The sequence below is a fragment of the Apis florea genome, unplaced genomic scaffold, assembly GCF_048593485.1.
Source record: "Apis florea isolate Af1SG1 unplaced genomic scaffold, ASM4859348v1 contig_32_pilon, whole genome shotgun sequence".
Classification (NCBI taxonomy): Eukaryota; Metazoa; Arthropoda; class Insecta; order Hymenoptera; family Apidae; genus Apis; species Apis florea.
In genome coordinates this window covers 558,706-577,815 of record NW_028256733.1, presented here as the reverse complement: position 1 = coordinate 577,815, position 19,110 = coordinate 558,706, and the positions used below count along the sequence as shown (strand labels likewise).

General features: G+C 20.0%; 4 protein-coding genes across 6 annotated transcripts; 2 read left to right on the top strand and 2 right to left on the bottom strand.

The window, feature by feature from the left end:
* The first annotated feature begins 60 nt into the window (after positions 1-60).
* Tsen54 (tRNA splicing endonuclease subunit 54) lies at positions 61-3,443 on the top strand. Its single transcript, XM_003697820.3, has 5 exons — positions 61-360; positions 461-800; positions 898-1,668; positions 1,749-2,896; positions 3,002-3,443. Exons 1-5 carry the CDS (start codon positions 320-322, stop codon positions 3,141-3,143), a joined length of 2,442 nt encoding a protein of 813 aa, XP_003697868.2. The 5' UTR covers positions 61-319; the 3' UTR covers positions 3,144-3,443.
* Su(var)3-9 (suppressor of variegation 3-9) lies at positions 3,441-12,058 on the bottom strand. Of its 3 annotated transcripts, XM_012492455.3 has the most exons (9): positions 11,654-12,058; positions 11,046-11,109; positions 10,817-10,927; positions 4,930-5,163; positions 4,680-4,838; positions 4,367-4,596; positions 4,156-4,300; positions 3,866-4,035; positions 3,441-3,784 (listed from the first exon to the last, which is right to left on the bottom strand). In XM_012492455.3, exons 1-9 carry the CDS (start codon positions 11,723-11,725, stop codon positions 3,548-3,550), a joined length of 1,422 nt encoding a protein of 473 aa, XP_012347909.1. In that variant the 5' UTR covers positions 11,726-12,058; the 3' UTR covers positions 3,441-3,547. The 3 variants fall into 3 exon arrangements, with proteins under 3 accessions (XP_012347909.1, XP_086767584.1, XP_086767586.1); XM_086911460.1 differs by lacking the exons at positions 3,441-3,784; positions 3,866-4,035; positions 4,156-4,300; ... (1 more) ...; positions 4,680-4,838; positions 4,930-5,163 and adding an exon at positions 6,271-8,508 and having other exon boundaries at positions 11,654-11,828; XM_086911458.1 differs by lacking the exons at positions 3,441-3,784; positions 3,866-4,035; positions 4,156-4,300; ... (4 more) ...; positions 11,046-11,109; positions 11,654-12,058 and adding exons at positions 5,899-8,508; positions 8,617-8,685; positions 10,047-10,109.
* Positions 12,059-12,233: 175 nt separating this feature from the next.
* On the top strand, positions 12,234-15,948 carry Dhap-at (dihydroxyacetone phosphate acyltransferase). Its single transcript, XM_086911447.1, has 6 exons — positions 12,234-13,122; positions 13,191-13,601; positions 13,682-14,189; positions 14,327-14,616; positions 14,690-14,943; positions 15,020-15,948. The coding sequence occupies exons 1-6, from the start codon at positions 12,831-12,833 to the stop codon at positions 15,347-15,349; spliced, it is 2,085 nt and encodes a 694-aa protein (XP_086767573.1). The 5' UTR covers positions 12,234-12,830; the 3' UTR covers positions 15,350-15,948.
* Positions 15,417-16,839, bottom strand: LOC105735867 (uncharacterized). Its single transcript, XM_086911457.1, has 5 exons — positions 16,569-16,839; positions 16,248-16,470; positions 15,991-16,174; positions 15,736-15,902; positions 15,417-15,659 (listed from the first exon to the last, which is right to left on the bottom strand). The coding sequence occupies exons 1-5, from the start codon at positions 16,670-16,672 to the stop codon at positions 15,498-15,500; spliced, it is 840 nt and encodes a 279-aa protein (XP_086767583.1). The 5' UTR covers positions 16,673-16,839; the 3' UTR covers positions 15,417-15,497.
* Between the last annotated feature and the right edge of the window lie 2,271 nt (positions 16,840-19,110).

The following is a 19,110-nucleotide window of genomic DNA, read 5'->3' as shown; positions in this document are numbered from 1 at the left end:
TTGAATTTTTATTATATATATGTATAAATATTTATATTTTCAATCTTGCATAAATTTTTTAAGAAAATAAAATAAATTTGATTGAAAAATTGTTTTAATAATTACATCTACAATTATATTATTATTACATGTATATATAAATCTTCTAAATTTTTATTTAGTAGAGATTTAGATTTCATATTTAATCACACAATTTAAAAAAATTACACAAATACTTTAAATCATTTTTAAGAATACACATAAATCAAAACTTTACCAAAATAATGAGTGATTGAATTTAAATATTTTTTAAAATTGTGCAAAAAAGAACACCAGAATCATGACAGAAGGAACAAAAAGTATTCCTATTAATATGTTAACGTAAGTTTTTAATAAATTTAAATTTGATTATTTTTATTATTTTTTTAATTTCTGTTATATAAGGTTAACGTAACATATTTTACAAATTGATATCTTTCAGGGCAGAGGAATTGTTAGAAAATAAAGGTTTGAAGTATAATGCATGGAATGAATATGAAAAATCAGTTAAAACTCTTCCAAAATCTGAAATGAAACAATTTGAACCAAGTAATTCTTGGCTTCAAAATATGCAAATTGAAAAGGGTATTATGACTAGAAAAAATTTAATAGCTATAGAAAGAGTAGATCGTATTTCTCAGTTAGCTAGTGCAGAATGGTTACCTGCACAAAAAAGGGCAAAAGTAAAAAAATATTCTGGTCAGGATTGGAGTAGTTTTGGTTTGGAAAAAAGTGGTACTTTGTATTTAATACCAGAAGAAGCATTATTTCTTCTAGAAACTGTATGTTATTCCAAAATTATTATTTTTGTAAAATAATAATGTTTACAAAAATTATTTTCAAATACAATAAAAAAAGTAAAACATTATTCTATTTTAGAATTGTTTAGAACTTACATGGAATGATGTATCATTATCTATTCAACAAGCCTATGAACTTTTAATTGATAATGTTGAATGTTCATTGGAAGAATATAGAGTTTATAGTCAATTAATACGACATGGTTATCGTATTCAACGTTTTGTTTATAATTCAGAAAAGAATTCAAAAAGTGATGAAAATTCTGGTAAAAAACGTAAAGTTATTGTTGAACCTGAAAATGGTCTTTGGATGACTGATATTCAAGAACAAAATAAAGATTGTATAAATATGTATAATAGTAAAAAATCTGTTAATTATATAAAAAAAACTGATACAAATATTAACAATTTTTCCATAAAAATTTGTCAAGATACAACAGAAGATAAAAATATATTAAATAGTGTCTATGAAGTTATAGAAAATCTTCTTTGTTCAGTAGAAAATATTGAAACTCAATCTTCAAATTTTGAATATCAAAACAATACAAAAAAAGAAAAAAAGTTGGATAGTAATTTAAATGTAAATGAAGATAAAAAAAAACAAAAATCCAAAGTAGAAATTATATCAAATGAGACTTTATTAAGTAATATCAGAATTGTCACAAATCAAATGAATGATTATATCAAAAGAAATAATGTATCAACAAATTGGCAAGCATCGCGTATACAACGTAATGTTAAATTAGTACCTAGAAGAACAGACAAATTATCAACTACTGATATTTTAGATCCTATTAAGAATTCTGAATGCTGTTCAAAAAAATATAAATTTAAGAAATCAAAACATGAGGTATAATGATATTTATAATTGTTGTATATAATATTAAAATACTAATGTTAAGAAAATTTATAATTTTTGTTTTTAATTAGGTGATAGAATTATCTGATGATGAAATCCAAGAGATACCAAAACCAATTACACGAATGGATTTATTAAATTTAATTCCAAATATTGCATTTCAATCAGTGATTACAATAAAAATATCAAGAGGTTACATACCACATAGTATTAAACCTCTTAAAACAATTTACCATTATGAAAGTGCAAAATTAAAAAATTTACAACAAATAGATAAAAAATTGCGATCTGGTCAAAATTTAATATATAATAATGCAAATAATAATGCAATTCAAAATGCACATCAATACAATATTTCTACAAGCAACAATAGCAATAAAAGAAATATATTAGATCAGAATTTAGAAACAAATGTACACAATGTTATCATGCAAAATTATTTTTCTATGCAACATGAACAGTATACAAATTTTAATCCTAATTATATATATAATAATAAATCACCTTATGCATATAGTAGAAATCTATATTGGCGAAATGCATTTCAAAATGTATTTGTTACTCTTAATAGTCATAATACAGCTGTTCATCATAATAGATTTACATCAATGCAAATGAATAATTTATTAATACCAAATATGAGTAATAATGTAATTAGAAATTTTTTTACTCGAAATCAGTTTTATCAGAATTATTATCAAAATTTTTTACCATTAAGAAAATTGTATCATCAAAGAATTATAGAAAATACATCAATACGTTGTAGCATAGCTGAAAGTCTATCAGTTTCAGATTCACATCAGAAGAATTGGTCACAAAATCATCATAAAAATACAAATATAATATCAAATTCTAATGATGAAATCTATCAATCATCATTTAAGACATTACCAGGAGTATCATCATGGTTAGAATTAAAAACTAAATGGCTTGAAATAAAAACAATCACTATTGAAGATGAAGATATAGGAAAGGAAGTAATTGAAGATTGCAATGAAATACAAGTAATTGGACAATTACGCAGTCCTCTTGTTGGATCAAAAAATGCAAATAGTCTTGAAGAAGTTTTTAATAAACTTAAAATAATTAAATCTGCACCAGAAAAAATTGTAAGAAAAAAGAAAAATAAATATAAAATTTCATACAATGTTTATTCTAATACACAAACTTATAAAAAAGCAAATCCTGGTCTTCCACACTATAGAATAATTGTAATAAGGTAATTTATTTTTTTTAATTATATATATAATGAATATATTTATTAAAAGATCATAATTCATATTAAAATTCATGAAGTTTAATCATGTTTTGTTTTTTGTTTTAGACAAGATGATTCATTTATACAACCAATTGAATTGCACCGTTTAATGCAAGATGCAGAAAATGTACCAATATTATTGGCATGCGTTTCTATGTCAATTTCATATATTCAACCAGGATATATATCTATACCTAATTTAACATAATTAAAATAAAATATTTCAATATGCAATACATAATTAAGTAATATTTAATCTTTTTTTTTTATTTATTTTTATATAAAATAAAAATAATTAAGAAATATATTATATATACAAAATAAAAAAAAGTTAATTAATTTAATCAATTACCAAGCATTTATGTTAAAAAGTAATATATTGAAAAATATTTACTTTGTAATAATATATATATTATTCATATATATATATATTGATATTTTACTATTTATAAATTTTATATTTGTTTATTAAAATTTTCAAGTAATATATTAAATAATACACAAATTATATATATTTCATACTTTATTATAAACATTTCAAACAACACTTCACGTTGTAGAAATTATTATTTAGTTTATTTTTTATATTAAATCTTCTTAATAATCATGAAATTATTTTCGATCTATAACTGGTTCTATAGTTTGTCCACCACAAATTTGACCCCAACCAATTAAACGCCAATGTTTTTCAACACGACGTGATAACGCAATTTTTTCATCAATTTCTGTACACACAGGATTTGTTAAACTAATTTTAGCTAAATCAGCACGCGTAGCTAATACACGTCCTCCAGTACTTAATGATCCAATATTTACTAGTAGCACCTCATTTCTCGATAATTTTGGTACCTATTATCAAATATCATCAATTATAAAAAAAAATATTTTAATATAATATTTTTATCATATTATTTATTTTATAATTATTACCCTTGCTCCTTTTTTATCACCCTCAGTTCTCACTCCTAACAATCGTTTAAGAAGATAGTATGATATTTCAAGTTCAATAAAAATTTTAGGTAGAGCTCCTACAGCTCCTAAAATTTGACCCACTAAACGATCAGCTCGACATAATGTTGGTTCAATTTTTGTTCCGACACCTTAAAATTTATCGTTTATATATATTACTAAATTTTTTTTATTTTTATGATATATATTCTTCAAATATATTCTCTTTAATATTTAATATTTTTATTTCTATAATATTTAAATTCATTTACCAATAAGACCACCAGGAACAGCAAACTGAAGTTCATTTTGTTCAGCAAACAATGACACTATCCGTGAAAAAATGGGTCGACAAGTCAGTTTTCCTTCACTATCTTTAGACACTAATCCAGGACGAACTTCAATTTCCATACCCACCTAAAAAAGAAAAATGAAATTATATTTATACAGTAAATAAAACTAAAAAATATATTTATAACATACTTTTAATACTCCTCTTAAAATACTTCCTCCAGCAACACCACCTTTCAAATCATCTACTTCACAACCAGGTTTATTTACGTCAAATGATCGAATTACAATTAATCTCGGTTCTGAAGTGAAATCTCTTAAAGGTACTGGAATTTTCTTTGTAATATATTCACACAAGACTTCAATATTGTATTTAAGTTGTGCAGAAATTGGTATTACAGGCGCTCCTTCAGCTACTGTACCTAATTTAGAAAAAAAATAATTTGTTTAATAACATAACATAAAATAAAAATATTATTTAAAATTAGTATTGAGATGGAAATACCTTGTACAAATTTTAAAATTTGTTCATATTGCTCTTTTGCTTGAGCTTCTTTTACTAAATCTATTTTATTTTGTAAGATTACAATATGTTTTAATTTCATAATTTCAATAGCAGCCAAATGTTCTGATGTTTGAGGCTGAGGACACGATTCATTGCCAGCTATAAATATTATTGATTTTAATAACTAAATAAATCTTAAATAACTATTAATAAATGTAATAAATGTAATGTAATAGAATTTTAATTATACCAATTAAAAGTAACGCTGCATCCATGACAGCTGCTCCATTCAACATAGTTGCCATAAGAATATCATGACCTGGACAATCAACAAAGGATACATGACGTACAAGTTGAAATCGTCCAGGACAAACTGGACGTAAACAAGGAAACGAATCATCTTTGCTTGATCCTCCAGATATATAACATCCTGGTCTTGGACATTTCTCATTATCACATTTATAAATTTTTGCATTTGCATATCCTGAAACAAGTAAATTAAAAAAAATTCGTAACATTATTTTAAATTTAAGATATTTTTGTTTTAATTTTATTTTGATAAATTCTTTTCTTTTTTATTATTATTATTAATAAATAAATAAAATTAGAAGAATTAGATTCTAATTAGAATAGAGAATTAATTATTAGAATTAATCATAGGAAATAAATACAAGAATAAATAAATTAATTGTTGACATAATAATATATATTTATTTATTTATATTCAAAAAAAACACTTTTTTCTATGCATATTTTTAAATAATTTAAAACTGTTTATGAACTTAAGAAATTAAAACACAAAATATTGATAAAACAATTAAAATTTATTTAATGTTAAAATGTGACTAAAATTAATTAAAATTAAATATATATTAATTTTTTTTTTATAAAAAAATGTTACATCTTTAAAAATTATTTTCTTGTTCTTAGTACTATATTTTTTAAATAGTATAAATCATGTATTAAATACTTATGATTTTAATTATTAATACATTAAAGATTCTGCTTTCAAATATTTTTATAAGTATATATATATATATATATATATATATATATATATATAATTGAAATTTATTAACTAGAATTAAAAATTATTACAAAAACTTAACACAATAAAATTATATTAAAATATCTTATCAAATATTTATATATTATAAATATATAAATAATAATTTGTATAATTTAATCGTGCGAATTAAGGAAAAAATTACATGTTATATTTAGCAAAATGATATTTTTAATATATTATTATAGTTTCACAGAAACATCATAAATAATTACATATAAAATACGTGAAAAATAAATGTTTGATACAAAAGCTACATTAATGATGATGTATAACATTGATATATAACATTATTGAAATTCATGATTTATATGTAATTTCATACATATTAGAAAATATATATGTAAATATATTAATGCAATTTATTTTGTTGCTACAATATTAAATTGCTATGACAACGTTTTTTAAACTATAAATATATAATCATTCTATAATAGAAATAATTATCCTTTTATTTTAACTGAGGATTTCTTAATAAATATAGTGAGTGTTCATTATTATATTATAATAAAGTTAAGCATATTTGATCATAAAAAATTTTATATTGATAATAACTGATATATTATAATATTAAGTTTATGACAATATTTATGAATATATGCAAACCAATCATTTTTATTATTTTAAATTTTTTTAACAATTCGTATCAATAAGAAAAATATATGAACATATGAAATATAATATATATATAATTATTTCTAAGAAATACATATAAAATTGTAAAAATTATATTCTGAATAATTTGTTAAATATTTAAATTGTTTTTAAGTAATTATATAATCTATGAATATATACTATTTAATCGTAAAATACAGAAATAATCATTAACAAAATACAAAATTAAATTTAATTCTAATTTTTCATTTGTCTACATCATTTTCCATACCAAGATTATTAAAATAATTGAAACTATTTGCTTATACAATTTTGCTTAAATATTAATACAATATATTTATAAAAAAAAAATTTAAAATAAGTATCGTCTACAATTCTGAGCATCGCATTTGCATAAAGTTTTATTGTTCGATGAGTCGGATTCTGATGTTTCTGAACCTAATTGTACATTTTCTTGAAATTCTGGATATTTATTCAAATTTTCTTTCATTGACGCACGTTGCAATATAGAGTTTTCGCTATTCTTCGATGATTGACACATGTAATCGAATGTAATTTCTTCGTTTTGTTTAATATCTTTCGTTGCAAACAATGCAAGTTTAGGAAGATTTGGATCAAGACAATTAATCCAAACACCATAAACTGCTAAGTTTGGATCACAAGAATGATTAATGAAATGAGAAATGTTACCATATATAGCAGCATCAACAGTGTATGGACACTGTTCTTCAGATTCATTATAATCAAGATCAAATAAATACGTTCTACCAGCGGCATCGTATTCTTTACCGCGTTTTTCAGCTTCTTCATTTGTTATTACTTCTCCTACATATTGTGTGACAAAACTCCCTTTTTTAATTGCTTTCATAGTCTTCACACCCCATCCTCGCCCATTGGCAGTTCTGAAAATGCAGAATTGCATTTTGGTGCCACGCTGCACTACTCGATTAATGCAATCTATGTCACAATTGCATCGTTTATTACATTCATATATTGGTGTTCCAGGTGGAACTCGAATCTTATGTTTTAAAGTATATGGACATAATCCATCATCCTGAGCAAAACAACACTTTGTCTTGGAATTACAAGTTTTGCATTCACAACCAATAGGTGGATCATCAGGTATTATGACTCCATTACCAGGTAGATAATCTTCTATATAATAAAAATTTTGAGGTGCTCCTTCCAAATCTATTATATTCTCTACTCGTATTAATGGTTTACCTTTAGTAATAATATTCATTTCATTTTCCCAATCTTCTAAAGATTTTAACTGTTTTTTCCTTAAATCAATAATTAGCATACGAAGAATATCATGTTTTATAACTTTTTCCAATTTACTATTTTTGACATATTTTTGTTTCAAAAATTTGAGTATACTAATGAACATTCTATTTGATTCAACTGAAATTGATGTTAATGTCTTTCCTCCACGCTTAAGATAATTTAAGAATTCTTCAATATCTTGATTATTTGGATAAAAATTTACTTTTCGTTTAAAACGTTCAAGTAATTGTAATCTATTTCTCTCAAATTCTTCTAGAATATCTGAACAATTTATTAAATTTGACACAGGTTCCCAAGTATTATATTTTAAATCCCAATTTTTCCATTTGATTAAATAAGTTGGCACACCTTTTATTTCTTTCTTTGCAAGAATTTTTTCTACTTCCCAAATATCAGTTTCTGATAACAATGTTTTCATTCCACTTTTAGTATTATGTCTTGTATTTATATGTTTTATATCTTCTAATATAATTCTAAGTTCTTTCAATTTAACATTTCTTAAATTGCAAAATATTTTATACTTTTCAATATCACTATCAGTACATGATTTGTTTTCCACATTTTCCATGCTAACTTCTTGATTATCCAAATTTTTTTTATTAATTTTTCGTTCTTCTTCTTTGTTTTGTTTAAAAAAAACATCACTATTATTGGAGTTGCTGCTCTTTGATTTACCACAGAAATAATTATCATTATAATTATTTTCTTGAGAAAAAATAAATTTTTGATCAAGCTTCTGATGTTTAGTTGGTGGTTGAACATATCCTGGAGAGGCTGGTCTCTTTCCTCGTGTAGACATTTTGCTTGTATAGCCAAGATTTGCTTCTTGTTCCCCTCTGGTACTGTCCTCTGCACGAGTGTCTGTAATGCCAAACATTTAAAGGATGTCATTCCCTCCAGTCACATTTTTCCATATTTTGTTTAACTTGTAACCATTCCTCCCCTTTCTCTTAGTATTAATGTTATCACCTTGTATATCAAGAATCCCTTGAATCCTCTTCATTCTTCTCATTCATTTATTGAAAAATATGTTTGATGCTATTACAAAGAAATTAATATCATTTATATATAGAATTATTTTATAAAATAGTATGCCATATATAATAATATTTTTATACATATAATATAGAAATATGAATGAATTACTTGAAATTTCTATTTGTTATCTAATGTTATCTAATGTTCACTTTTAATTTTTACATTATAATATAAATAAAATAATATCATAATTATTTTTCTAAAATATATATAAATTGATTAATTAAAGCATACCTTAATATTAATTTAAAATTACTTTTATAATTAAAATTATAAAATTATTAAAATATAATTGTTTTAAAATAATTTATTAAACTTTATAACTTACTTTATCTATGATTAGCTAAAGCTATGATTAGTTAAATTATGTATTATATATTATATGTATCATTTTAATAAATAAAATATTAATTTTCAAATAAAAATTATTACCTTTATTACATTTAATATATAATATACGTAAATAAATTTATATATAATACATATTATTATAATAATTACATATTTTATTTAACACATTTACAATAATTATACATATTTTAAATAATACATTATAATACATTATAATAATTATACATATATATATTAAATAATACAAACATTTATATAATATATATATATTACAAAAATTTTATTAATAATAAAAATATAATTAATACAATTATACTTACCTTAATATATTTCATTATATAATATAAAAAATATTTATATCCACACGCATTATATTTTACATAAAATTAAATTTATTAAAATAATAGTTTACTAAGATATATTTTTATATATATTTGTAACACTTTTAATCAATTTATTTATTAAGGTATGCTTTAATCAATAACAATAATTTTAATATTTTAAATATGTAAAATTATTTTAAAATATATAAAAATAATTTAATTAATAAAAAATATATATTTTACTTTTTATGAATGAAAAAAAAAATTATTTAAAAAAAAAGTATTTAAAAGATTTATATCAAATTAAATATGAATAAAGCAGTATAACTATAATACAATAGCAATAATATATAGCAAAAATAAATAAATGTTTTATATTGCTATATCAATATTTTGATATGCATTATTATTTTATAAGTTTGTTTTTAAATTCAATATTTTATAAATAAATTTTTTTTATATTTTAATAATAATATTTTAATATAAATAATTATACTCTCTGAAATTATTAAATAAAAAAATAAAATTATTTTCTTTTAGAGAAAATATGCAACAATAAATAAATAATGAATACAAATTAGGAAATAATTTGAAAAAATAAGAGAACTATTTTATTATTATTATCTATATTTAAATAAATAAAAATTAATATTTAAAGTAATTACATAATGCTATGAATAAACTAACATTTTTGAAAATGTCAATTGTAAAATATTTTCGATCCCGCGACTTGAAAGTGTTTTATAAAATGGCGACAACTTCATATATTTAACGCCATCTATGAAATAAACGATGAAAATAGCTCTTTTTAAAATGAAAATAGTTTTATATAAGAAAATTCATTAAATGTTTAAAATAATCCTAAATAAAATTTATTTTTATATTAAATCACTAATCATTCATTTATTTGTGTCTTTTATAATTTAAAAATTTATTAATTATATTTCATTTTTAATTATTTTCTTTGAAGAATTCTTTTAATTTTCTTAGATTATTTTAAGTATTTACATTATAGCATTACATTATATAAATAAAAACAAATGACAAGAACAAAAAAATGTTTATCTGTAAACTTATGTATCAACTGATATTTTGAAGAAATAATATATGTAATATATATAATAAATAGTATAATAGCAGTTATATTATAATAAAAATATATAATAACAGTATAAATAATATATGTATAGTAATAGTTGATTTTATAATTTTTATTATTTCATTCTTTCATATTTTATTCTTATTACAATTACAGTTTGTTACAGTTATTATATTTATTATTTTTAAACTATTATAATTTTTTTTAAATTTTGATAATATATTATATTGAATAATAAGACAAAAATGAAAAAAAAAGGTTTTATTTGTATAGCAATAATAAGGAATATGCAAAATGAAATCCATAAAAATATTGCAAATCCATATTAGCTTTATATAAATTATTTAAATCTACTTACCAAGTTTAATAGTAATATTCCTTTCTAATTCATTTTTAAAACGAACAGTTTGTACTCCTGATATAGCTTTTACAATTGTAGATTTTCCATGTGCTACATGACCAATGGTACCTATAGAAGATTTCAAATTTTTATTTTATAATATATTGCTTTTTAACTTTATATTTATATATATAATTATATATTATTGTAATGATATTTAATGATATAATAAAAAAATTATATTTACCAATATTAATTGTTGCTTGTCTGCTGATAACTTCACGGGATAATGCAGTCAACTTACTAACATCCTAAAAAAAAAAGTTTTATAAACTTACATATTAAGATAATAAAATATTTTTTATAATTAAAAGGAAACTAAAAGTTAAAAAATTAAAATAAAGGAAATTATATTTTATTTTAATTAAATAAATTTATAATAACGGAATGAATATAATACATTTTAATTTACTCTAGATATTATAAGAGACTATTATGAAAAAAAAGTCAATGATAGGATATTTATTATTAATTCAGCAATAAATAAAAGTATACAATATCATTATGAATATTGAAATTATTGAAATTAAATTATTAACTAATTTATTTAAATAATTATTTATTTAATTAAACATTTAATTAATAATATTAGTAATATTATAATAAAATATAATTTTAAGAAATATATAATAATATATTACATTTAGAAATTTATTGATAAAAATTTTCATTTAATTCGATGTAATAATAGAAATGATATAGAAATATGACAGTATGCTAATACGAATTGAGGTTATATAAAACATTATGAAAACTTTTGGATTATAAAAATATATAAGTATATTTTTTACTTACAAGCTTTGAAAGATCTTGTTTATAAAGATTTGGTTGACCTGTAGTCACTCCTAAACCTTCTTCACCACCCATAATCACTAAATCACTTTCTGTAACACGTAAACCACGCGAAGAATACTTAAAAAAAGGTAATAGCCAATTTGAATGTAGATGATTGCTAGTTAAAAGAATCAAGAAAGCAGAAATAGCGCCAAATGAAAATATTTGAAATGAAAGCAATATTTTCAGATTATTTGTCTTCTCAATTCTTTATATATTAATTTTTTTTAAATATTGATTTTAAAATAAATATAATATAAATTTGTATAAAATATAAAATAAATATGATAAATTAAAATTTTAATCCAAAATAAAAGTTTTAATCATTTTTGATCTATTAATAAAAATACAATATTTTGAATTTTTAAAATAAAAGACAAAGAAAAAAATAAATAAATTTCATACAAAAATTCTAATTAAAACTTTTAATAGAAATTTTATTATTATAATTATAATTAAATAATGAAAAAAACTAAATTTCTTACTTATATTTCGAATAATTATAAATTTTTAATCAAAAATGAATTAAAAGCTGATTTTTAAATTAGCGAAACTCGAATCCAAAATTTTATGAAATCTTAAAACTCTTAGAATTAATCTCAAATATTTACTAAATTATTATATAATTCTTAAAATTAAAATTTCAAATCATTAAAATTTTAATTCTAAAAATATTATTTTTAATAAACCAGGCTTAAATTTTGGCTTCAAATTTTGTTATTTTTTTGTCAGGAATTCTTTCTCTATTATGGATTAATCGCATAATCATTAGTTTCAAAAATAGCCTTTCTGCTTACTATGATATCTAAAAATATGCTGATCATTTTATTATTATGTTTTATTAACTTAATTATCCTTATTAAAAAAAAAAATTAAAGTTATTTTTTTTCATTTTTGAATTATTAATTTTTTTTATCTATCAAAATGTTGCAAAATACCTTATACATAACACGCAAACATATACAGATATAAGTATAATTAAGAGAAATTTAAATAAATAAACGTCATTTGAATTGAAAATAAGCGAACATTGATCATTGAACTCTAGTTGAATTCTGCTACTTTTATAAGATATTTATAACGTAACAAATCGAGATAGGAATATAATTTTATTTTACACAAATATTTCAAATTCAAAATGGGGGAAAATTTAGAATTTGTAGATTTATTAAATGTAAGACGAAAAGATTGTGATATTTTGTGGGTTTCTCGTTCAATGGATCCGTTATTACCACATAAACTTCCACCAGAATCTATATATTCTAGAAATAAAATGATTCATGCAGTTTTAAATAATGAAAAAGTTAAATTAACAATTATTTCTTTGGCTACCGTACTTCAAACAGATATTAAAAAAGTTATCAAAGAAGCTTATGAAATAATAAATGAAATGGCTAGTAAAGCACATTTAACTACTGTTCGTTGGATGGGTAAAATTAAAATTTTTTGAGATTTTAATATTTTAATCTTTTATATAAAAACAATATTTAAATTCTAGGTTTAATTATTTCAAAAGTTCTTAAACGAATTTTTGTGAGTATTTATATCAATGAAAATGCAATATACAAAATGAAAAAGGAAATGCAAATTTCTCAAGTACAATATGTTTATGCACCTTCTCACAGAAGTTATTTAGATTTTATATTATTATCATATATTTTATTCTCTTATGATATGGCACTTCCAAATATTGCAAGTGGAATGGATTTTTATCATATGTATATAATAGGAGAATTATTAAGAAAAACAGGAGCTTTTTATATGCGACGCAGTTTTTCCAATGATTTATTATACAAAAGAATATTTAGCACATATGTAGCATCTTTAGTAGAACATAGTGACAGAGCAATTGAATTTTTCATTGAAGGTACTCGAAGTAGAAGTCTGAAGAGTATAATACCAAAGTTTGGTGTGTTAAAATTAATAATTTAATAATTTAATTACATATAATATTTAATGAGAAGATAACAAAAATGGTTTAATTTTAAGGTCTTTTATCAATTATTTTGGAAAATTTATTAGAAGGTGGTGTACCTGATATATATTTTATACCTATTAGTATTAACTATGAACGACCACCAGAAGAATTGTTGTTTACATATGAACTTTTGGGAGTACCAAAACCAAAAGAATCTACTGCTGGTTTACTTCAATCTTTGTCTATTTTACAGAAATCACATGCTTATGGACGTGTTGTTTTTAATGTTGGTGAACCTATTTCTGCATGCCAATTTTTAAGTATGGAACAACGCAAAATAAAAGTGTTATCACCTCATATTAAATTACCAACATTTGTTACTGAAAATTTGGCATATTGCATAATAGATTCACATAAAAAAAATACAATACTTATGCCTTTTAATTTAATTGCTTTATTATTTAATGAAAAAAGTCAAACAAATCCAGATAATCCATATACATTAAATGGCTTAGTCAATGACTATTTATGGTGTAAAAATATTTTAAAAGTATTTAATGCTACAGTACATATAGAAAGGTGAGATTACAAAATATTAATTTTAATATTATATATATATATATATGTATATATATATATATATATATATATATATATATATATATATGTGTGTGTGTATATATATATATATATATCATTTGAAAAAATTTTTATAGATCACTTAATGCAAATGCAAGCAACATAAAACAAGAAATATTAGATAGTTTAAAATGTCATGAAGAATTACTTGTATTTGATATATCAAAAATTTTAAGACTTAAAGAGAGATATAGAACAATGAAATTGAAAAGTAATATTTATGTTAAAGGACATACTTTGTCAGAAAAAACTATGAGGATAGCTGTACCAGTTATTAATATTTCAATTTATCTAAATCCAACTTTATCCTTTTTAATAAAACCAGCTATTGTCATTATTGCAATAGGAATAGAAAAAATTGAAATTGGTAATATTATTTTATATATATAATATATTATAAATAAAAAAATTAAATTTATATATTATTATATTATATGTAGGAATTGCATTTAAACGATATGTACTGTTGAGAAAATTATTGAGTACAGAATTTGCAATGCCTTTAATAGAAAATGAATCTGTAATAGAATCTGAATGGAAAGAAACATTAAATTTATTACTAAAACAAAATTATATAAGTATTCAAAATAATATATATATACAAAAAGAAAATACTAAAGTTTGTTCTCTTCTCTATAATGTAATATTACCATTTATAGATACAATATACATTACATGTCTTGTTCTATTTGAGGTAAATTCAATATATTCCATGATATTATATGTTTAATATGTAAGTATATATAAATAATAACTTTTTTCAATTATAGTGGGATGAAACAAAATTAAATTATATAACAATACAATCAGTTTTAATTGAAACACAGAAGCAAATAGAAAAAGCATTTCTTGAAAAATGTCAATGGGGAAAACATCCCTATTCTTTATCAATTGATTTAATTAATACAACAATATCCAATTTTATAATACAAGGTATTCTAGTACCATATGAAAAAAAAGGTACATATCAAGTTGAAAAAATTAAAATAATACAAATTCTTACACAATTGCAAAATCTTTCATTAAAACATCCATTAGGTTCATATCGTAATGCAATTTTATTACCTATATTATCACCATCAGTTTCTTCTAAATTATAAAAATAAGATAAGTTAAAACAATGTTGAATATATTTTTTAAACACATTTGAAATTATATAAATAATTATTTTAGATATAAATAATTACTTTAAATTTTATTATTTAATATAATTAGATACAAATATTGATCTAATTAATATATACATTTTCATATATTAGATTTTTTTTTAAATTTAGAAGAAAAATTATGTATATCTTTAAGAATCATTCTTATATCGTCGTCAAATTTGCCTACTGATTTTTTTCTTCTGCCAAGAAGTAAAGTAGCACCAGTAGTCGATGCAGAATTATTTATATTTCTAAATAAAAGCTGAAAAAATTATTGAATGCAATAAAAAATATAATTATTATTTATAATAATAAATATTAAATAAATGATTAATTACCATAACTAATCTAACAAGATACACAGCAAATGTAAGAAATGAAATAGCCATAAGTGCACCTTCTATGGATGGAAATCCTGCTGCATGTTCATAATCATAATTATGATCATACTGATCAGTGCCCCTTTTTTTTCTAGCAATTATTGTACTTGCTACAAGTTGAACTTCTGAAAATATTATAAATAAATATTTCATTACTATATTGACATGTTATATGGATTAATTATTTATTATATTATTATTTTTATGTATTACCTATTTCAGAAATTAATGTATTTTCAAATGTCTTCAAAAATTGAATTTTTCCATCATTTGATGCAGATTGAGATTTTAAAGTATAATGAACATTTTCAAGTATATCCACTGGAAGATAATTTAAAAGTCCTATATCATTTGCAACAAAAATTTTATTTAAAGATTGTTCATTTCTTTTTTTTTCCTAAAAAAAAAAAACAAATTACTATTATTTCTCATAATTAAACTAAAGATAAAAAATTTTAAATTTAATTTACTTTAGTTAATAAAGAATCTATTGTTTCATTTTTGTTAAAATATTTTATAATTATAGGTTCTTCTTTGTTATTATTTTTTAATTTATAAAAATCATATTCTCCAGTTTTATTAGTTGCTGTTTGTTTTCCTTTTAAATTTTTATAAGTAATATTTTCATATGTATAAAGAAACTGATTTTCCTTTTGAGTATATTTATAAAAATGATCTTGTTTTATAGGTATTCTACAAATAATAAATGTAAAATTTCAATAAAAATTTAATTTTAATATATATATTATAATTTTGTATTGTTTAATTAATAATGTTTTATATGTACTTACTTGTATATTTTTTCTTCATTAGAAAATTGGGGCATTTCTATCCATTCTGCTAAACTAGAATTCAATAAAAAAATCTTGAGTATTAATATATTAATTATGAGCATTGTATTTTTTATATATATTTTTTATAATAATATTTGTATATGTATATATATATATGGAATAATATATGATTTGAATAAAAAAAATAAATAAATATTGTCCTTATTTTCAGTTATACAGAGTTACAAACACTAACTAAAGATGTACTTGCATTATCATATAGTGTGACAGAAGTCAGGATGTTATTATTTCAAGTAGAGATTCTGTTAGATTTAATGAGGACAAAGATTGTAAATTGACATCAATTTACTAAATATTTCTACAAAATTTTGTATATAAAATTTTCATTAAAAAAATTTTTTTATTTTGAGAAAATATATAAATAATTATAAATTTTATTAATTAATAATTTATTTATTCACATAATAAGTACAATAATGAAATAACAATAAGTTTTAATGAAAATTTGTTAATTATACATAAAATCTATTATAATATTACTGTCTTTTTTTAAGTACTTTTGTATGTTAATTATAAATCATATTATAAACTAAATTTAAAAAAATACATTGTTAGTTTTTATAAAATATAATGCTTATAAATGTTTTTAAGTAATATAAAATTTTAAATAAATTTAATATATACAAATAATTAATATAGATAGAATAGAAACTTAATGTTAAGTATTAAATTATTACCAATCTAAAAAGATAATTTTAAATATAACAATATGTATTGATTATTGCACAAATCTTTTTATATGTATATAAGTGAAAACATTTGTGGAAAGTTTATTATAAAATTATAATAACAATTATACATGTTTTAAATTCATTATCGCAACATTGACTATTTTAATATACTATTTTAATATTCTTAATATGAATTTTTATTATTTTTTTTTATTATTTTATTATTTTTATATTCATTTCATTATTATATATTATTTCTAATATTCATAATATTTATAAATGTTTTAGAAAATAAAAAGATAAAGATAGCAATATGTTATATTGTATTTATTATGTAATTAAAATATTTTTTTAAACTTTTTAAAAAATATAGGCCATATTTGTGTACAATAATTAATTTGATGTTAAATTAATTACATATAAAAAAATATATCTCAAATAAAATATAGGTATCTAAAATAAAATAATTAGGTATTTTGCAAAATTTTTTAGGTATTTTTATGATATTCAGTTAATTAATTGATATATAAATAAAATGGCATCATCTATATTTATACATTATATTCATAATACTTATAAATGATAAAAATTATTTGTTTTAAAATATAATATTCTATTTAAAATATTACTATCTAAAAACAAGTCAATCATTATAAAATATTTATCTAAAAAATAAGAAAATACATTTACATATATTTCTGAATTCAAAAAGAAATAATAAGATTATTTTTTAATGAAAATTTTCTGATTTTAAATTATTTTTTTTCTATTACTATATATTGATATTATCATTTTTATCATCAATAAGAAAAACGCATAAATATTCTAATTAAAAAATAATTTTAAAAAATAAGGTAATTTTAATATAATGGACTATTAATTTTTAAGATTGTAATATAAACTAAAAAAAAATATTTTCAATTTTTAATAAATGTGTATATATATATATATATATATATAAATGTATTAATGACTTTATAAATTTTATTTTATCCTATTAATCATAGAAAATAGTAATGGAATGAATATAATGGAATGAACACAATATTTAAAAAGAAAAAATATAATTTAATTTTTTTTTCTGTTTGGAACGTATTTTGTTTTAAATAAAATTAAATAATAAAAAATAAGACAATATTGCGAATTAATGAAAAAATAAATAAATATATTTAAAACTTGAAATTTATTATTATTTCTATTACATACTAATTATCAAGTAGTTTAAAAAAAAATTTTGTTTTGCTATTTTCTAATACAAAATTTATCACAATAGTAATTATAATATTGTTATATAGAAATTTTTTTCTGAGTATATATAATAGATTTTAAATTATTTAGAATACATTTATTTAATTATAAACTCCGTTATGATTAATAGTAAATAAAGAAGAATGTTTATAAAGTTTATTATGATCTATAAGATCAAAAGTCTAAGAAGACTGCATCTGCAATAATCTTACTTTTTATCACATAAAAATCAATAAATTACAGTATATATTTTATTCACGATTTTATAATTTTTAATTATTTTCATTAAAAAATTTGACAAAAGTTATAGATGTCAAAATTTCTAATTTCTAAATTTAAACATTTTGAAGCGAAAATACGAAGTAATAAATTTATCATAGCATAATATTATGTGTATATTAATTTAATCTATGAAAAACTTGAATTATTAAGAAATTTCTACAATAATATTTTTAACCATACCCCAAAGATTTATGCATATAAAAGAAATATATATGTATTTCATAATTTATATATATGCTATATACTATTTTAATTATTCTAATCTTATAATTATTCTA

Excerpts from the sequence above, each read along its gene's own strand:
- Tsen54 (XM_003697820.3), top strand. The coding sequence starts at position 320 with ATGACAGAAGGAACAAAAAGTATTCCTATTAATATGTTAAC. Across the intron at positions 801-897 it reads CATTATTTCTTCTAGAAACT|AATTGTTTAGAACTTACATG; the intron begins GTATGTTATTCC and ends ATTCTATTTTAG. Across the intron at positions 1,669-1,748 it reads TTAAGAAATCAAAACATGAG|GTGATAGAATTATCTGATGA; the intron begins GTATAATGATAT and ends GTTTTTAATTAG.
- Dhap-at (XM_086911447.1), top strand. The coding sequence starts at position 12,831 with ATGGGGGAAAATTTAGAATTTGTAGATTTATTAAATGTAAGACGAAAA. Across the intron at positions 13,123-13,190 it reads AACTACTGTTCGTTGGATGG|GTTTAATTATTTCAAAAGTT; the intron begins GTAAAATTAAAA and ends TTTAAATTCTAG. Across the intron at positions 14,190-14,326 it reads GCTACAGTACATATAGAAAG|ATCACTTAATGCAAATGCAA; the intron begins GTGAGATTACAA and ends AAATTTTTATAG.
- LOC105735867 (XM_086911457.1), bottom strand. The coding sequence starts at position 16,672 with ATGCTCATAATTAATATATTAATACTCAAGATTTTTTTATTGAATTCT. Across the intron at positions 15,903-15,990 it reads TACATTAATTTCTGAAATAG|AAGTTCAACTTGTAGCAAGT; the intron begins GTAATACATAAA and ends TAATATTTTCAG. Across the intron at positions 15,660-15,735 it reads ATCTTGTTAGATTAGTTATG|CTTTTATTTAGAAATATAAA; the intron begins GTAATTAATCAT and ends TAATTTTTTCAG.